We start from the raw sequence: 18,025 nt of genomic DNA, 5'->3' as shown, positions 1-18,025 counted from the left end.
GACGCTCTAGGAGTTCTATGCAGTATCCTAGGGTCACTGCGGACAGCACACATCTGTCTGATGTGATCCCTTCGCAAGCTTGGGTGAAGATGGAAATGCGTCCCCCTGCTGGGGATGCGTGAGAAGGGACCCTGAACAGAGCGTCACTGTTTTGGTGGAGGCGTGCCCCCTCCTTTATTGGGACTGCCTCTACCCCTACCACGACCTCTTTTGTTACCCCTGCCATAATTCTGGGTAGACTGCTGGTTAGTGTTCCATGTAGTACCCTGGCCTTGGGAATAGTAAGAGCCTCTTTGGGAGTTTGTCCGTGAGGCCGACGAAAATTGCCATTCCCTCTCTGGTTAGGGGGTTTGTTGGTTAGTTGCCCTAGGGACTTGAGTGTCTCGTACTCGTCCTTGGCATTCTTTAGTGCGTCCTTGACCGCCTTTCCAAACAATAGATCCGGCTCCACCGGCTTATCTATCAATGATGCTTGGGTCTCGGCCTTGAAACCAGACTGCCGTAGCTAAGCATGCCTCTTGATGACCATGCTTTCAGCAATTAATCTGCCGGCGTTATCTGCGGCATCAAAGGTTGATTTTAAAATGCAACCTGATCCGGCTCTCCCCTCGGTCGAAACTCGTGCCAATTGGCTTTTTTAAGGGCTCTGGGCGGAGTCTATGAGAGCCGCGACTTCTTCCCATTGATGGCAGTTGTAACTAGCCAGCAGGGTGGTGGAGTTTGCAATCCTTGCCTGGTAGGCGGAAGTGGAGGCTACTTTCCTGCCCAAGCCATAAATCTTCTTGCTCTCCTTGTCGGGGGGAGCTTCGGACGATGACAAGGGTGTTCCCGCCCTCTTACGGGTGTTTGTAACAACCAGGGAGTCCGGTTCGTGATGTCCCCTAATGTACAGTGGGTCAGATTGGGCTGCCCTGAAAAGCTTTTCAATTCTGGGGTTTACTGCCCTAGTGAGATTGGGGTTAACAAGGGAAGGGTCTATCCTCCTTTGTGTTGACTCAAGGATAGGGGTGGCCTGAGCAACAGGTCTCCTCTCTCCCACCAGTTCTTCTGCAAAGTCCCTCTCTTCCTGAGCACCTTGGGTGTCAATGTGGAAGTGCTGTGCCTGTAACGCTCACCTGATTCCCACGGAGGCGCGGGTCTTGGCAGGAAGGTGTCCGTAACACGAAACGTGATGTGCAGGATTCGGTTGGCTTCTGGGGTCGAACCTCTCCGCACTGTGTGTCGAACTCGAAGGGTGAGGTTTCTGCAGGTGAAATAATATGGGGATTAAAGGTCTGGGTTGTTGAATGTCCCTATCTCTCTCCTCCCATCTTGTCTGTTGAACCCCCCTCCCAGGTCAACTTGCTCACCTTAGATAGGTGAATGCTGGGCTCTCCATCTGCGTCTAGTGCAGGGTGCCGTTGCCAGTTCCTTCACTGGTGAAACGTTAGCCTCTTGACTTCAGAGGATGAGTACCGTCGTTGTCTGCACGACCGGTAAGTTTCTGGACACCTTTAGTCTTTATAGTCTTTTATGCGTGGCAGTGAAGCGCCTGGAATTGAGTAAGTATGGCAAGCGCTCTTACTGTCTCTTTCTTTGTCTTTGCAGGCGACGATGCAGAAAGAAGAAATCCGGAATCCGCCACGTGCCGGTGAGTGCTGTTGTCTATGCAGGTGAAGATGCAGCGTGAAGAATCCGGAATGCACAGCGTGCCGGTAAGTAGAATAATGCTGTTTATCTTTGTGCAGATGCAGCGTGAAGAATCCGGAATGCACGGCGTGCCAGTAAGTAAAATAATGCTGTTTGTCTTTGTGCAGATGCAGCGTGAAGAATCCGGAATGCACGGCGTGCCGGTAAGTAAAATAGTGCTGTTTGTCTTTGCAGGCGAAGGTGCAGCGTGAGACACGGCCGCTGCCGATGGATCAGGTAAGCAAACACTGTGTGTGAAAGTTCGTTCTGCTAACCTGTTGTTTCTGATCTTTTGCAGGTGCTGATGTTGCTCGGGTACCGGAATGGTGAGTATAATTCTTGCAGGTTCAGGATCTAAAGAAGAAAAGCTGGAGCAGACTCGGTGAGCGTTCTGCTGCTGATGCAGAATAACGCGAAGCACGTTTCATCAATCGGGTGTGGTTTAAATAGCCTTGGAGTGATGAGGCGTCTCCTTCCACGGCCCCGCCTAGGTAAGAAAAGAGTTCCTGCTTCCAGAAGAGTTCCAGTGGAGTGGTGCTGCCCCACCCAGGTAAGAAAAGTAGTCCCAGTTCACCGAGGACTTTTAAGAGTCTGGCAAGTCAGCAGCATGGTCTGCCGCAGGTAAGTCCACCCAAGCATCTTCACACCACTGATGAGCCCGGCGCTTCCCGTGCCGGGACCGAGGCTTCTGATGAGCCTGGTGCCACCGGCGCCAGGACAAGGTCCAAAAGGTCCCTGTGGGGACCGGCTGGTGCCTAGGATCAGGGTTAGGGGCCTGCTTCCAAGGACGTTGGGCTGATCCTGGCTCCTTGGAAGCAGTGATCATGACAGTGCCGCTCTGGACAGGACCTCATTCAGGAGAGGTTGGTTGTCGACCGGGGAGTCGGTAACCGCGGGCTCTTTCTCTACTGGGGAATCTACCCTGTATGTATCTGGGTCGTCCTCTTCCTCATCATCCCCGTAATAGCCTGTCCCAGTTTGTTCTTCGAACATGCCCACGTCTGGATCCTCAACAAAGGATGGATTTTCCTGGTATTGAGAATAGGGCTGTATATAGAAGGGGTTTGAAGCTAGAGTTGGTGCTTCACCCCGGGACTTCCTACTTTGGGGTATTGGATCCTTTGAGCCTGAGGGAGTTGACCCTTCTGGTGTATAAGAGAGAAAGTGTTCCGGGTTCTTGGCATAGAAATCTGCCAATGATGACATCCTTGACATTACTCTATGTCCTCACTGGACCATTCCTTTGAACTGGGAATAACTCTTTCCTGGAGTGCTTTCTCCGTTTTATCCTGACTAGACCTACTGGTTTGAACAGGGGTCTTAGGGACAACAGATCGAGATTTGTCCTGGCTAGACCTACTGGCCTGAACAGGGGCCTTAAGGACAGGGGTCTGAGACTTGTCCGTCTATTTAGGTAGAGTAGAATGTTTAGGAGAGGAAGTAGGCTGGGACTGCTTACTTCGTTGTTTTCCCCCCTCCCCGTGGGTGGAAAAGTGCTTCCCCGACTTTTGGGCCCCATCAGAGCTTTTCGATGCCTGGCGTCGAAATTCGGGGGTAGAGTCCCTGTCTCTGGAGAGTGTAAGGGATTCGGTAGCAGTCTTGCCGCTGCCTGTAGACGCCGACTCCTGGGGTGCGGCTTGGGGGTAGAGGTTGGCGTCGTCCTCCGACGACTGAACCTCAGTCACTAAGGGGAGCGAGGCACTTTTAGCAACAGTGGAGGGTTGCTTTGTGTCATGAGGCGATCTCGAACGCGAAGAGGACACCGAATCGGTGGACCGTTCTCTATGTGCCTCTTGCCGAGAACTCGACGTGCGCGTCGAGTCTCGGTTGGACTTCTGTTTGCTGGAAGTGGTGTGGGTAGTGCTCGTGTTGCCGGCGGTCTTCCCCATAGCTGCCCTGCCGGACAACCTTCCGAGGTCAGGGACTTGCGCTTGGCTGTCCATCGATGCCACATGGCCCTCGCCGTCCGAAAGTACGGCGTTGCTGCCATCGCTGAAGGCACCCTCCGCGGCCATGGCTTCTTGTCGCCTAGCGTGGTGGGCCCAATGCTTTGTCGAACGGTCCTTAAGGGTCTTCGGTTTAAACCAACTGCACGCTCTGCAATTCGCCTCGAGGTGGTCCCTCGGCAAGCAGAGGTTAAACGTGGCGTGTCTGTCAACCCAAGGATACTTGCGGTTGCACTTGGGGCATAATTGAAAGGGGGTACCCTCCATATGCACCCTACGGCAGCGGGCTGGGAGTGTAGGAATATAAGTAATGTACCTATATTAAAAACACAGTGTAGGATATGTGCCACCCCTCACTCTCCCTACTTGCAGGGCCGAGTCCAGAGGACTTCTGAGGTCCAAATCCATCGCTGTAGTCCGACGGTTGAATTTTCTCCGATCCGGCGTCGAGTGTCGATGTTCGGAGACTCGACGTAGAGGTGGAATAGATGGGGAAATATATAACAATATTAGCAAAATCTGACTAAGTCAGGGAACTCCGCTCAGTGCTTCCGACCAGCATGGCGGAAAAAAACAATCTGAGGATCCTAGACGCGTGAGGGATCATGGGTACAGTGGATGTCACACTAGGGATAGTATTACTGGCACGCCCTGTGTCGACGCCCCTTTTCGAGTTTCGAAAAACAAACTGTAATACTCCGCAGCTTCCACTAGGTGTCGGCCTATGCACAGCATGTGATCTAAGCAGATGGGTAAGTGCTAGGAATACCAAAGAGGGAAGAGCTGGGGAGTAAGCAGCTTTTAAGTGACTTGGTGGGAGTGGTCAACTATCAATAAATAATTAAGTGCAGTGATAGCACAGGCACATGGCGGCCAAGGCAGGTGCTGGAACCAGGCGGAGGCTGGGGCGACTGGGTGTGGGAGCTAGAGACCTGGGTGGACACATAAGGGCCCTGTCTACCAATTGCAGCAACTGTGGGGTTCAGCAGAGGAAGGAAGGAGGGAGAGAAGGAGGTGGAGAAAAGGAAGGTCTTGAGGAGCTTTCGGAATTTGAGGAGATCTGGCTGAAGACAAAGAGGAGGGGAGAGGCTGTTCCATAGGAGGAAGCCAGCTGAGGAAAGAGATCGGCCACCAGCTTGCTGTTTAGCAAAGTGCTTGACACATAGGGAGTTAGTGCCAAAGACCTGGAGGCGGAGTATTTAGTTACAGCCAGTTGTAGATTATGAACTCAAACAATGCAAGTCTTAATAATAATCCCTTTTATAGACATTGGATTATCCATTTTAGAACTTTGCACTTAGCGCTTTTTCATTTTAGTGAATAGAGTTTTTTTGAATGGTCTTGTTAAAGCAGCATTTTCTGTTCATGCATTTCTTCTATGGTCTGATGTGAGTATTTGGTCTCTTTTCCTACAGTTTTTTTGTAGACAAACTCATCATGTGTAAATTGTCAGCCTTGCTGAAGAATGAAACGTGTCCGCGGTTTGTGGTTATATCAACTAAAGTGACACATTTAACTGGTGAACTCTTCATATACTGGACATAAAGTCGCCCGACTCAAATTGTGGGCAGCACAATTAAAGATGCTCAAGCAATCTTACTCAAGTACAGGAGTGAGCACAAGTCACAAGCAAACTCCATCTGAGTCAAATTGGTTTTCATTTTTTTGAAAACACCAAGATGTGAGGGATTCCTGGGAGCATCCGCCAGTTGCCCAAGAAAGGGAAAAACTTGAATATGATCTCTCCTGCATTGAACAGCAGTGAACCTCACAAGTAATGATGTCCGTAGGGGTGATGAGTGGTTGAAGGGCAAGATTGCAAACTGGCAGGCGGTGCCTTCAACCAAAACCATCAGGTACATGTAATTTTATAGCAGATTGGAAAATGGAAGGTCCAAGGATACCAGCCAGTCCTCTAGGTGCAGAGTTTTCACGATTTTGGGGTAGGTCACCATTTGGAAGTTTTCCTTCTGCAGGTTCATCAGTTCATCAGTGGTAGACCTACAAAAGTCTAAACCCACCCTTCCCCCTTTCATACCATGAGATTCTGGTAGGAAAGGATGGAAATCAGGTGCCCCCGGGACCTTCTGTCAGAGGAACCAGATCCATTACATCCTAGTTCAGACGTTCCAGCATGTGGATGTCTGAATGGGGACCAAGTAGTGTGAGGAACCATGTATGAGACACAGAGGACTCATGGTATTGGTTATAGACTTTTATTAAATAATAAAGGGGTTGGAAAATGCCTCACTGTCCCTAATCTAGGAGGTATTTTCCCAAGATATCCGAGGCAAAATGTTCTTATGTCTGAAATCCTATCCTAGCCCTCGCATTCTAAAACACACTCTAAGGTGTTAAGGATATTATCTTAAGTGCGCAAATCTTAAAGCTCAACAAAATGTATAAATCCAACAAAAGTTCCAAATGGATATGGTTCACAGTTCCAGGGGTAATGACTCCCTTCCACAGGATTCTCTCCACCATAACAAAAGTTCAAAGAATAACCAAGTTCTTTATAGCACAAGAGGATAACTCCCTCCTCTTGTGTTGCAATTCACTCCATGGGTAGCTACCCCCTTCCCAGGCCTTTTTCCACATTCCATACCATTCAAATCCTTGGGGTATGTGTCTTCTTTAGGATTACTTTTTCCAAGATAATACCAGTTGGGTGTGGGTCTCAGACGCACAAAACAGCTGGCATACTCTCCTGCCAGGTTTTCTTATTTAATTCTTTATGGGCTCGAATTCTAGATCCACAATTTTGCCTGGTATACTCTCCTACCGGGACTTTATGTTGCAAACTCTCTTTCTCTTTCAGCACAAGGGGGCATGGGTCTTATCCCCCTGCCCACGTTACTTCATGGCAAAGTACTGTGACGATGAAGATGACACTGAGCCAATGAGGAATACTCTTCCCCACTCTAGGCAACCAATTCACTCTTTCAGGGTCTCTTAGACTCAGTTTCGGCGTCCCCATCTCCCCGATGGGTTCACCACCAAAATATGCGATCTCACTCCAACTGTGCACATTTGGGTACTCACATCGGTATCTGCTTGACTCAAGCAACTTTCCCCACAGGCACGGCACATTCTCGCTCCTTGCATCGGACCAAAGCCTGTCCTGGCTTCCAGTTCCCACTGCAAGTTCCTTCTTCTTATTCTTCTTCTAGCGAGATCATGGCCAACCAGCACTGCTTCACTACTTGGCCGGTGCAGAGCTCGCCTCTGCACCTCACCTCTCACTGGCAGTGCGCTGCAGCCACGGCTCTCAATCCCGTCTGCTTCCTGGTCTGCCCAACCAGCCTGGAGAGCTAGGGTCGGGGTACCTTTCTCGCTGCATCACACTCGCCTGCATTCGGCGTGCATTGCCAGTTTGGGACACGGTCTGCTCTCCCCTGAACCCTACGTCTGGCGTCGGAATCCAAGCCAATGCTTGAAAAGGAAGGTCTCTCCATCTTTCAGTGGTGGCTGATTTAAACTCCCGCCACCAGGCTGGAAAGCATTTTGGATCATTCACAATCACCACAACACTTGACTGCACATTATGGTTTATACTCTTTGTCGTGGCAGTCTTCTTTCTCGTCTCAGTACATGTTTTTCTAGATGTAACATTTTCATGAGTTCTGTCAGCAGCTTTTACAAGCTGTTGAAAGGGGTTCTCACAATAGAGCAGGTTTCCCTAAAAGCCATGTCTCAGCAGATGTTGCATGTCCATCCCCCTGAGGGTCACTTCCCCTCATGTGATCCTCCCTTGCATAGCCGCCCCCAGGGTCAGGATGAGGTAGCAGCTGCCGTCCCCTGGCCGCATGAGGAGAGGCTATCTCCAGGAAAGGAGTGATGACATCATCAGATTCATCAGAGTAGTGAAGGGGACTGTCTACAGGGTGTTTAAAGAAAGTTGGGCAGTAAGCTTGTGAGACAACCTCAAAGATCAAGGAGTCAGAGGTTGCTTTAAGTGCACTGTGAATCATGCAGGGCCAGCCTTGCCCCCTTGGGAGATGTGTGGTGGAGGGATACATTAAAAGGGGACTAGAAGCAGGATGGAAGAGTTAGATCAAGGCAGTGGAAGCTTTGCCTAGGGGCTCACCTCTCCCTTTTGAAGGGCAGAAGAATGACCTCGGCTGTTACAGTCTTTCCTGTGTTGCCAGGCCCATCCCTTTGTGAAAAGGGATGGGTAGAGGTAAAAAGAGCATCCCTTTGAAGTGAGGCAGGAGGATAAAGCACAGCCTAACCAAAGTCTTGTCCATTGAAGTTTTTTTTTATGTTTCCAAGGACTCATTGGCTTACGCGGCAAAGATATTAGCCCCATCAAAGAGCATGTCTAGCAATCTGACCTGGACTTTGGGAGCAAAGCCTGAAGTGTGCATCCACAAATACTTGCATATGTCTGCTCCCATGTATACGGACCTGGCCATACAGTCTGCTGCATCCACTTCCCTACAGAATTTGATTGGCATGCTTCATGGCGAAGAGCAGCTCTGAAAACACAGCTTGCATCTCTTGGGAAATCCTGGTCAGCAGACTCCTTCATGACATTCCAGAGACCATGGAGGTATGAGTGCAGAAAAAGAAACAGCCTTCAGACCTACGCTCCATGAGGCAAACATTTTCATCAGCGAGCATCCAGCTTCTTATGCTCCCGGTCTAAATCAAGGTTCAGCAAATGCGCTAGTTTAACAGTAGGTGGGAAGACCAACACAGGATCAGCGGGCACTTGCCTGTATTTCTAAGCAAGGTCCTTGCAGAAGGTTGGGACTGAAGCAGGACTTCCCATAAACGATGCTGGGTCAAAGAGGACAGAGCTGTGTGGGCATAAGGCAGTGCTTTAAGTGGGAAAAGAAACTGAGGTGGAATTGAACGCATTGTGAAGCAATATTTGGGGTTGGGGCTTTAGATGTGTTGGAAATAATGAATGTGCAGTAAAATCAAAACGAAAATAATAAATGAATGCAAATATACAATCAAAATCTGATGAAAATAACTTTGTGCACATTCCAAATCCCTCAGTTCTTGTGAAGGAAATGCAGGATTCTTACATATTAACTTTACTAAATAATTTGAAAGGCAAGCTGTCAATATAATACGTTAAAAAATAAAACATGTATTCTCCATGTAATACTTTCTCTTCCCTTCAGTGTTGCAAACAAATCTAATTCCAACTGCCTTTTTACTGAGAATGGGTCTCAAAAACACGTCCAACAATGAGATCTACTGGCAATGAGCAGTTTTGTAACTCATTTCTTGAGTTACTTGGAAATAGACTACGAAAAGTCAGTTTGAGGGATCCCTTGCAGGGCAGATGCTCAGTGGCATTTCTTGGATACTACCAGGGCCAAGCCCCAGCTAGCCCTAGCCCACTTTAAGCCTTGCTCTGAGGTCTTCAAGTTGGTCTTGGTCCAGGATATCTGGGATCTGTGTCGTGTGCTTTTGTTTGGTAACTGAGATGGGTGGGAGGGATTCACAAGTTCTCCACAGTATTGTGACATTGCAAGAAAGGGCACACATTGTTCCTTATGGGGAATACTGCAAAAGGTCTGGGTCTGGAGAGGTTTTCAGATCAATGTCCTCTCAAAAGGCATCCTGGCTGTAAACTTTCTTAGCCTAACACCCAAGTTGGCCCTTCTCCAAAAACTCTAGAGCAGAGGTGATCAGATTCCGTTCCTTAAAGATTCCATCCAATCTGACCAGGAGTAGGTACATGGATTCTAGGACAATTGTGAGAGCATGTTGAGAATAGTGTGCAGCAGGCCTTGGCTGCTGCACCAGAAGAGGACCCGGAGTTACCATCACGGGGGCCTAAGTGAAGAGGTCTAACATCTTCAGCCTGCAAAGCTTGTGATGTAACAAGCATAGGTGGCGATTGCTCTTCTGACTCCCAGGCTGGGAAGTGGCACTGTCTCCGGGGACGAGAGGTAGGGAGCTCGGGAAAAATTCTGTGGATGGATGAGAAAGTGCTCATGTAGAGGGAACTCTTTTCTCTTATATGACTCTTGCAGTTCTATTTTGTCAGTCGTATGACCTGGCCCAAGACTTTGCACTCCCACCACATTTCCTTCTTTCTCTACACTAAGATCAATATGTCAGAGGACGTGCCAGCCTTGTTGAGTGCTGTAAGCACCCGTCCTGCCCACCCTGCAAAGGTCTCAGGGTGCATAGACTAGCATTAATCAATGCAATATGGACCCAGGCACCAGACAGAGTACCAGTGCAAATCCAAAACAAACGGCCAATACAGGATTTAAAGGCTTAGGAGGAGAAAAAGTAGTAGCCAATTAAAAACGCTGGTGTCATTCCCGAAGCAATGTCTGAGCATGCAGAAAATTAGGTCATAGGGTGAAGGCAGCTCGACAAATGCCACCCGAGACGTCACATCCAGAATCATGGGTATCAATATTGCTGTGTGGAGAAACAATGTGACTGTCATTTGACCTCAAAACAAGACAGTGAAATGCAACTCGTTGCAAATATTTCACAGAATTATTTTTCAATGAACCAGTGTTTTACTTACATTTCACTACATAACATCCCACTTATTTATTTATTTTTTTAAAGCTCTAATTTTTGGAAAAGTAATATTTCTACAAAATACTTATTTGATGGTGGACCTTCCACCTCCGAACATTCCTTTTAGCCCTTTAACTTTGCCCCTTTCATCACTTTCCCCTTGCTATTTCTAATTATTGAATTTTAGTGCAACTATCAACCTTATTTTACTAATTCCTTTTCTTGAAATTTCAGTGAGTTTTTTCTTTGTACCTCTAGGCATTTTCAGTCAAATGTACTTCAATGGAGTTTGTTTCACAATGAGATTTATTTTACTGAAGTTTATTTCAGAAAGTCTGTGAGATAATAGAATAAGATATACCTTGACAAAATAGTACAGAGGTAGAAGCACAAAGTGTTGGGTGGAATGCTGTCCATGGTTATCTATTTTTATTTAGGTGTGCCCACTTGCCAAAAACCCTCAGAACCACTGTTTTACTCCCTGAAAGATGCTTACTCCCCACCTTCCAAATGTAGGGAGTACAATATTCCAACCTCAATCAAATCTGGAGCCCTGATTAACGTAGACGCAATTCTTTAAAAGCCATGAGCAAAGTGTACATGATCCAATGATTATTCCTACTCTGATGACAACAGTAAGCACTCGGGGAGAATTGCACTTCTGAAATGGGAATGAGTATGAGTACCAATACATTCATTTTCTAAATCAGGAGCAGTTAAAAAGAATGTCGTTCCATTGCTTTGTTTTATGTCAAGAAACTTATAAAGAGTGAAAGAATACTTAATTGGGTATGACATCCTTTCATCGCCTGCGACTGCAACGCAAGGCATTTCAAAGTGTATATTATAACAAAAACGTTCATCACATTTATTAGGGGGGGTGGCAAAGGGCAGATAGGGTCTGGGGGTAGGGAAAAGGTAAAGAAGGGTGGGGGGAGGGGTTTGGAGGGTAACGCCCCTCCCAAAAAAACCAAAAAACTTTTTGATGAACATTTTCGTTCGAATGTACATGTTCTAATGCCTGGCTTTATAATTGCAGGCGATGAAAGAACATGGAATCCTTAATAGTACCCATATTTATTAACAGTGTCCTTAGATATCAGTACAGACAACTCTCCTTATTTGAGCAAAGTATGAGTAAATAAGTTGATAAGGTTTTTTTCACAGCTGATTAATATATGGTTTGTCTTTAGTATAGTTCTCTCAAAATTTCAACAAGATCTCAATCACAAGAATGCTGACCCTTTGCAAGCAGTACTAACAAATTAGCAAATGTAAAGTACTAATACTGCAGGAAACTTTGTCACAAAATAGCTAAAGAATGTTATGTTTCATTCTATAAGAAACATCCAAATACTGAGTTTTGTACATTATGAATCACAAAGGTTTACTTACCTAGTTTACATAAATCTACGTACAAGCACCATACAGTCGGATAAAAAAGATAGTGATACAAGGAGTGACTGGATAACACACATTAAATTACAGAGTTATTCTCAGCCTGCATTACACTAAAAATGAATTGGTTAGGATTTCAAGATGTGAAGGCACACCAAACACAAGTATTTATGCAACACCTTACCTGGTCATCGTTTTCATCTGAAAAGGTTATTGATGTGAGCTTGTAATTATTTTGCAATAAATATTCATTCACAAGGAAGTTGAGGGCTCTTTTTTCAAGAGGCTTGATTGGTTCCTGGAATAGAAAATGTTTAATATTATCAGTAAATGAAGAGAGTCTAGAAAAAAAAGTTACTTTCATTTTGTAAATGCACAGGGTATTACTTTCAATCTACCTGCACATATTATAGGTTACTCACCATAGTGACTAACATACTCTGTCCCCTTTCCTCCATACTGCATGGGCGGGAGACGGAACCTTTTTCACCAGAAAAAACCTTCCCCTTTAATTTTAGAGGCGTGCAGGGGAGCGGCCCTGGGAGCATGCGCTGTCCTGACTCTGCGCTCCGGCGCCACACCTCAGTCCCCATAGACGTGCCGACAATAGATTAACATTGCCTAATGACACCAGTTTTATTAGGGGAGGTTGGTGGGACATATGGAGGAAAGGGGACTAAGGACTAAGAGTATGTTCGTCACTACAATGAGTAACTTATAATTACTCTTATGTCCCGTCCCCTTTCCTCCATACTGCACGGGCGATTATAATAGAGTAGCTCCAGGGTGGAGAGGAGACCCTCCTTAAGCAAACAGGTTTCTAAGAACCACCTGTCCGAAAGCCACATCTGATCTAGAACCGGCATCAAAACAGTAGTGCTTGCAGAAAGCCGAAGGGGTGGCCCATGTGGCCGCCCTGCTTATGACTTGCCAGGAGACATGCTGCTGGAAAGCCGTTGCCTTGGCTCTGATCGCGTGGGCATGCATTTTGGCCGGAAGTGGCTTATGCTGTCCCTCGTAAGATTCTTTGATGGCCGAAACCATCCAAAGGGCTATGGAGGCCTTAGATGCCTGATACCTAGGTCTTGATCCGCCGAAGGTGACAAAAAGTGCATCCGACTTGCGGAAACCCTTGGTCCTGTCCAAGTAGAATTCCAGGGCAGGTCTGACATCAAGGCAGTGCAGAACTTTCTGTGCCTCGTCTTTGGGCTGAGCAAAAAATGTAGGTAACACTTTCTTCATTCAAATGGAATGAGGAAGGCACCTTCAGCAAAAATGCTGGGTGTGTCCGCAGGACTACTTTATCCCTGTGGAATGTAGTTTATGGCTCTGAAGCAACTAGCGCCTTGATTTCGCCGATTCTACGAGGCGAGGGGAGGCCTACTAGCAAGGCCGTCTTAATGGTGACCAGCCTGATGTGCGCGGATGCCACTGGTTCAAATGGTTTGTGCGTCAGGGCAACCAGAACTTTGTTGAGGTCCCACAAGGGGTGAGGCCTCTTGATGGGCGGGTAGAGCCTGGCGAGTCCCGTCAAATGTTTCCTGACAATCGGGTTGGAAGAGGAAAATATCTCCTCCTCCGAGTTTCTGTAAGCCCCAATGGCTGCCAAGTAAGTGCAGCAAGTGTCCTCCTGCACGCCAAAGTGGGCAAGGTGCGCCAAAAGGGGAGTACGTCGTCCAAGGTACATGCAAGGGGGTTGATACCCTTAGAGTCTGCCCAGTGGCAGAACCTGGTCCACTTGCTCTTATACTGGGCCATGGTAGACTTGCTCCTGGCACCCTGTATGATCTGTAGATTAGCCTGGGAGAGGTTGAGGTGACCTAGCGTTACCTGTTCAGGAACCACGCTGTGAGGGCTAGTTTCTGTGGCACAGGGTTGATGACCCCTGCCCCCCTGCTGCGCCAGAAGATGTGCTGGGCCCATCGGTAGGTGAATGGGCAGCCTCTCCGAGAGGCAGAGCATCTCCGCGAACCGTTGCTTGGCCGGCCACCACAGTGCTATTAGAATGATGCTGAGGTGGCGAGATTCCTTCATCTTGCATATCACCCTGTGTATCAGTGGAATGGAGGGGGGGGGTGTATGCTGTTATTCTGTCCCACTGAAACCCAAGGAGCCAGGTCCCTGACCCTGCCAGGAAGCGAACAGTTGGCATTTCCTGTTATCCCATGAGGCAAAGAGGTCCACCTAGGGGCGTCCCCATTTGTAGAAGATTTCCTGCAGTAATATGTAGTTCAACTGCCACTTGTAGCTATCTGCCCCCAATCTGCTGAGCCCGTCTGCCTCCAGGTTGGATTTCCCCTGGTAGGAGGACAGCCGTGAGATAGATGTTGTTCTCCAGGGCCCATTCCCACATGCTGACTGTGAGCCTGCAAAGTGGGAGGGATCTGGTACCTCCCTGCTTGTTGGCATAGTAAATGCTGGTCGAGTTGTCTGTCTTAAAGAAGACGACTTTCCCTTGATAACTGGAAGGCTCTGATCGCCAGCCAGATCGCCTTCAGTTCCAGCCAATTGATGTGGTATTCCTGCCGGGTCCAGGTGCCATGGACGCAGTGGTTGTCCAGGGTGGCCCTCCCAACCCTCGAGAGAGGAGTCCGTGGTGATGGTGACCTGCGGGGTAGGTTGCCCGGAAAGGCTTGCCCAGCCGAAGGTTGCAATCCCTGGACCACCATGTGAGGTCTGGGTGAAGTGATGGAGGAACGTTGATCATCTCTGAGTGCCCCGCTCCTGGTTCCAAGAGGCTGCAAAATGCAGCTGTGTCCTTCCTCATCCTGAGTCTCGTGTTGGGGACGGCCAACATGACTGCTGCCATGAGACCCAGTAGTTGTTGGTACAAGTAGGGTGATGCCACTTCTCGGCTGAGGAAGTGCATGGTGGCCCTCTTGAGGGCCCTGATCTTGTCCTCCGAGGGAAAAACTCTATCTGAGCACGTGCCCCAAATGAGACCCAAGAAGGTCAGTCTCTGAGTGGGCTGCAGCTGCGACTTCTTGAGGTTGAGTGAAAACCCCAGCTCGTGTAGTGTGTTCATAAGAGTGTGGGAAGTACGGTGCACTGCTTCTGGAGATGTCACCCCGACGAGCCAGTCGTCGAGGTACGGGTAGGTGTGGTGGCCCTGCGACCTAAGGAGGGTCGCCACAGTGTTAATCAGCCCAGTAAAGACAGTGGGGGCCAGGTTGAGGATGAAAGGCACCTTGTATTGGAAATGGTAGACCATGATCCTGAATCGTAGAAAAGAACGATGAGGCTGCCAGATCGAGACATGTAGGTACGCGTCCTTCAGATCCAGGGAGCCCACCCAGTCTCCCGTGCAAAATGTCTCTGCTATCAAAGCTGGCGTAACCATCTTGAATTTTTGTAGAGGTAGGGAGAGGTTGAGGGTAGAAAGGTCCAGCACAACTCTCAGGCCCGCCTGGTTCTTCTTCTGAATGGCGAAAATCCTGGAGTAAAAGCCCAAGCCTCGCAGGAGGCTGTGACTTCCTCCACTGCCTGGCTCTGGACGAGCGAGCGGACCTCCGCCAAAAGAGTTGCTGTCCTAACCTGTGGGAGTGGCGGGGAGGAGGGAGGAGAGGCTGGGATAGGGAGGCGGTACCCTGTGGAGACTTCAGAGAAGATCCAGGGGTCCACGGAATTCTGGCACCAGAAATGTGCATGGAGAGTAAGCCTGCCCTCAACTGGAGACACGTGGACCCGGAGGGGCGTGTCATGCCTTCTTTCCCTCTGAGGCTGTTGCGTAGGAGGGGGACTGGAAAAAGCCCCTACACCCCCCAACCCCCTTTTTGATGTTTGCACCAATGTTGAGTCAGTGAATGGTCAGGGTGCCTGGACCTCCGCTCTTGGAAGCCGCAGAACCCTCCGTATGTACACCCCTTGTCCGAGCGCTGCTGTGACTGGGTGTACGTTTTGGGCATGGTCTTTGTCAAGATGGATAAAGACTTGACCGTTTGTGAGCGGTTTTTCTTTTTATCCAGCTCCTTATCCATTGTACAGTGGAAGAGGTAACCCCCTTCGAACGGAAGATCTAAGATGCGATCCTGGATATCCGGGCTGAATTTCATCACACAGAGCCAGTCCGTTCTTCTCATGTCCGTGGCAATGCAGATGGCACGGCCAGAGGTGTCAATGTGGGCCACGGTGGACTCCATGTTGTCTTGCGTCACCATTTTGGCCTCTGCCAATCTCGCCTTCAATCGTGATTGGCTCTGCGCCGGAAACTCTGGGAGGAAATCAGATATTTCCCGCCAGAGCCTCTGGTTGACGGCTGCCAGCATGACATCCACATTGGCTTGACAAAGGTGCAAGGACGCGTTGGAATACAGCTTCTTCCCATACGCCTTCGAGATCTTCTCCCCCTTGACTGAAAGGGGCCCTAGGGGACCCTGACGTCTATGGAAACAAGGCGAGTCACCACACACGATAGATATGCCAGACACAAGGTTGCATTCCCAAAGCTAGGGTTTATTGCAAAGCAAAAGTCTCAGTTGGCCAACTCGGTCTCACGCCCCGCGACGTGTATCTCTAGACCTCGAGGGACGCAAGAGAGTGAATTACGTACATCAGTTACATATATACAAAATGCATATCAAACAATCAGCTATGACATGTTTAACACCCCCCTTTATTGGGTTTCTTTGAACTTGGTGTGATGATGGACATCTCCGACTACTATGACACCTTCAAACATCTATTCTAGTAACAATTTGCAATTTGTGAGTGCGAAGGCATCTTTCAGTTGTTGAATAGAACACAGCGCTTTTGTTCTTGGAAGCGAGCTACATTGGAAGAGTTGCATTCCGGTCCTTGCTATCTATTAGGTGCTATTCGCGTCCTGGGAGCCGACACGCTCTAGCAGGCTCAGCAAAGGGGGGGCCGTAAGAAAAGCATAATTCAAGCCTTTAGCGGTATTATTCGAACATATTCTACATATAACGAGACTGGCTGGCAGCTGCGAAATGATTAAATGCCCTGCAGCTCTGCTTCAAGGCTACATTCGGGAGGGAGCCGGGCATTCTTCCTGGCGCTGTCTACGTTTGTGTTTCAACAAACTCTTGTTATCCTCTCGGCCCTGCGGCCTTGTCCTTTTCAGATACAGACAACAATGTTTTACAGTCGAGCAGTGTAAGCGGAAAATATACTGCGAAGCAATAGGAACAGAAAGCAATGAGCAATGATTAGAAAACAAAATGGCAATTCTTTACATCAAAATGGTCGTTCATTGGCAAACTTGAAAACCTATATTCTGTCATATCGTGCATGAGACGGTTGGCCCACGGCCACCAAAATGCGTTTGCAGTCACAAAGTAGAGGTATCCATATTTCTAGACTGACATGCCTAGCAGTGCCGCAGAGAAGGAGGCTGAGGACGACTGAGGCTTGGAGTATAGTGATGCTGCAGCGTTCACCGAGGAGTGTGGCTGAGGATGGGCCGATAGCAAGAGTGTATACCCCTCCTTCTGCCTGTACTTGGTGTCCAGGCGTTTGTTCACCGGCTGGAGTGAGTGGGGCTGGAGCCAACCCTTATTGGACAAGGCAACTTTGTCCTTCTGCATCAGGATCCCTGTTCTAGTAACAGGCCGTAGCGTGAGGACTTCTGCAAGGACCCCCTCTGCTGGTTGCTCGACCTCGGTTTGAGGATGGCCCAAGTACTCTGCGAGCCCTGCCAGACATTCGTGGAAGGCTTTGGCCGAAGATGGCATGTCGGGGTCCTCCTCCCCATCTGTATCCACCTGAGGATCCTGTTGGTCAGGAACCGGAAGCAGGGAGTTGGGAGCCGTGGGCTGCGGTATGGAGACCGGAGGCTGAGGCAGGGGCCGTTGCGGAACCGCCTGGATATGAGACTTAACGGGGCCAGAGGCATCTGTAGCGGCGCCTGAGGGGCGCTGGTGAGCCATTGGATGGAGCACATTCCCGATGGCGTCCCTGAGGATGTCCCCCATCCGAGGAAATTTCATGAGCCCGAGGAACCGTTCAAAGAACCTATCCTTTCAGGCTGGATTGGTGGTAGGCGATACGGATGGCGTAGCGAGGGACTGCTGGAGCCGCTGCGTGCCCTGCCCATATGGACGCAGCGGGAACCTGCCTTGCGTGAAGGAAGGGTAAGCTGTAGGCCACATACCTGGTTGACACCAGTCCCACCTTGACACACGATCCTCCACCTGCTGCCTTCCCTGGAGCGGCGTCGGCCAGATGTCTGGAGTTTCTGGCACAGCGGCCATTTTGTCCAGCTGCCTTCCACGTGCCTGCATCGTGTTGCTCGGCTCACTGGGACCCGCCCCGTCCAGGACTCTTGAGTGTGGATAATGGGGCCTACCCTGTTCCTCAGATTGAGGCCCGGTAGGCGTTTCGCCCTCTGCAGATCCAGCGGTAGAACTGCGTATAGGCGCCCCCTCAGACATGTTGCTGGTACAGGGGTGTAGCCCCTCGGGTGAAGACCTGTTAAAAGAACCTTCCAGTCCCTCAGCACTGTCACCGGGAGGATCTACTGACCCCCTCGGCCTGTCGGCCGGTAGCCGATT

General features: G+C 49.1%; 1 protein-coding gene across 8 annotated transcripts in view; it reads right to left on the bottom strand.

Moving 5' to 3' along the window:
• Nucleotides 1-18,025, bottom strand: part of RELCH (RAB11 binding and LisH domain, coiled-coil and HEAT repeat containing) — a 1,825,259-nt gene that overhangs the window by 1,481,784 nt on the left and 325,450 nt on the right. For all 8 annotated transcript variants that reach the window (XM_069613666.1, XM_069613665.1, XM_069613669.1 and 5 more), the window contains one exon: nt 11,701-11,814. In XM_069613666.1, the coding sequence (XP_069469767.1) occupies nt 11,701-11,814 (114 nt within the window). The remainder of the gene's footprint in view (nt 1-11,700; nt 11,815-18,025) is intronic.

This window comes from Ambystoma mexicanum, chromosome 5p (genome assembly GCF_040938575.1).
Source record: "Ambystoma mexicanum isolate Mex_15411 chromosome 5p, UKY_AmexF1_1, whole genome shotgun sequence".
NCBI lineage: Eukaryota > Metazoa > Chordata > Amphibia > Caudata > Ambystomatidae > Ambystoma > Ambystoma mexicanum.
Note: the sequence above shows the minus strand (reverse complement) of the source record. Positions and strands in the feature narration are given on the sequence as shown.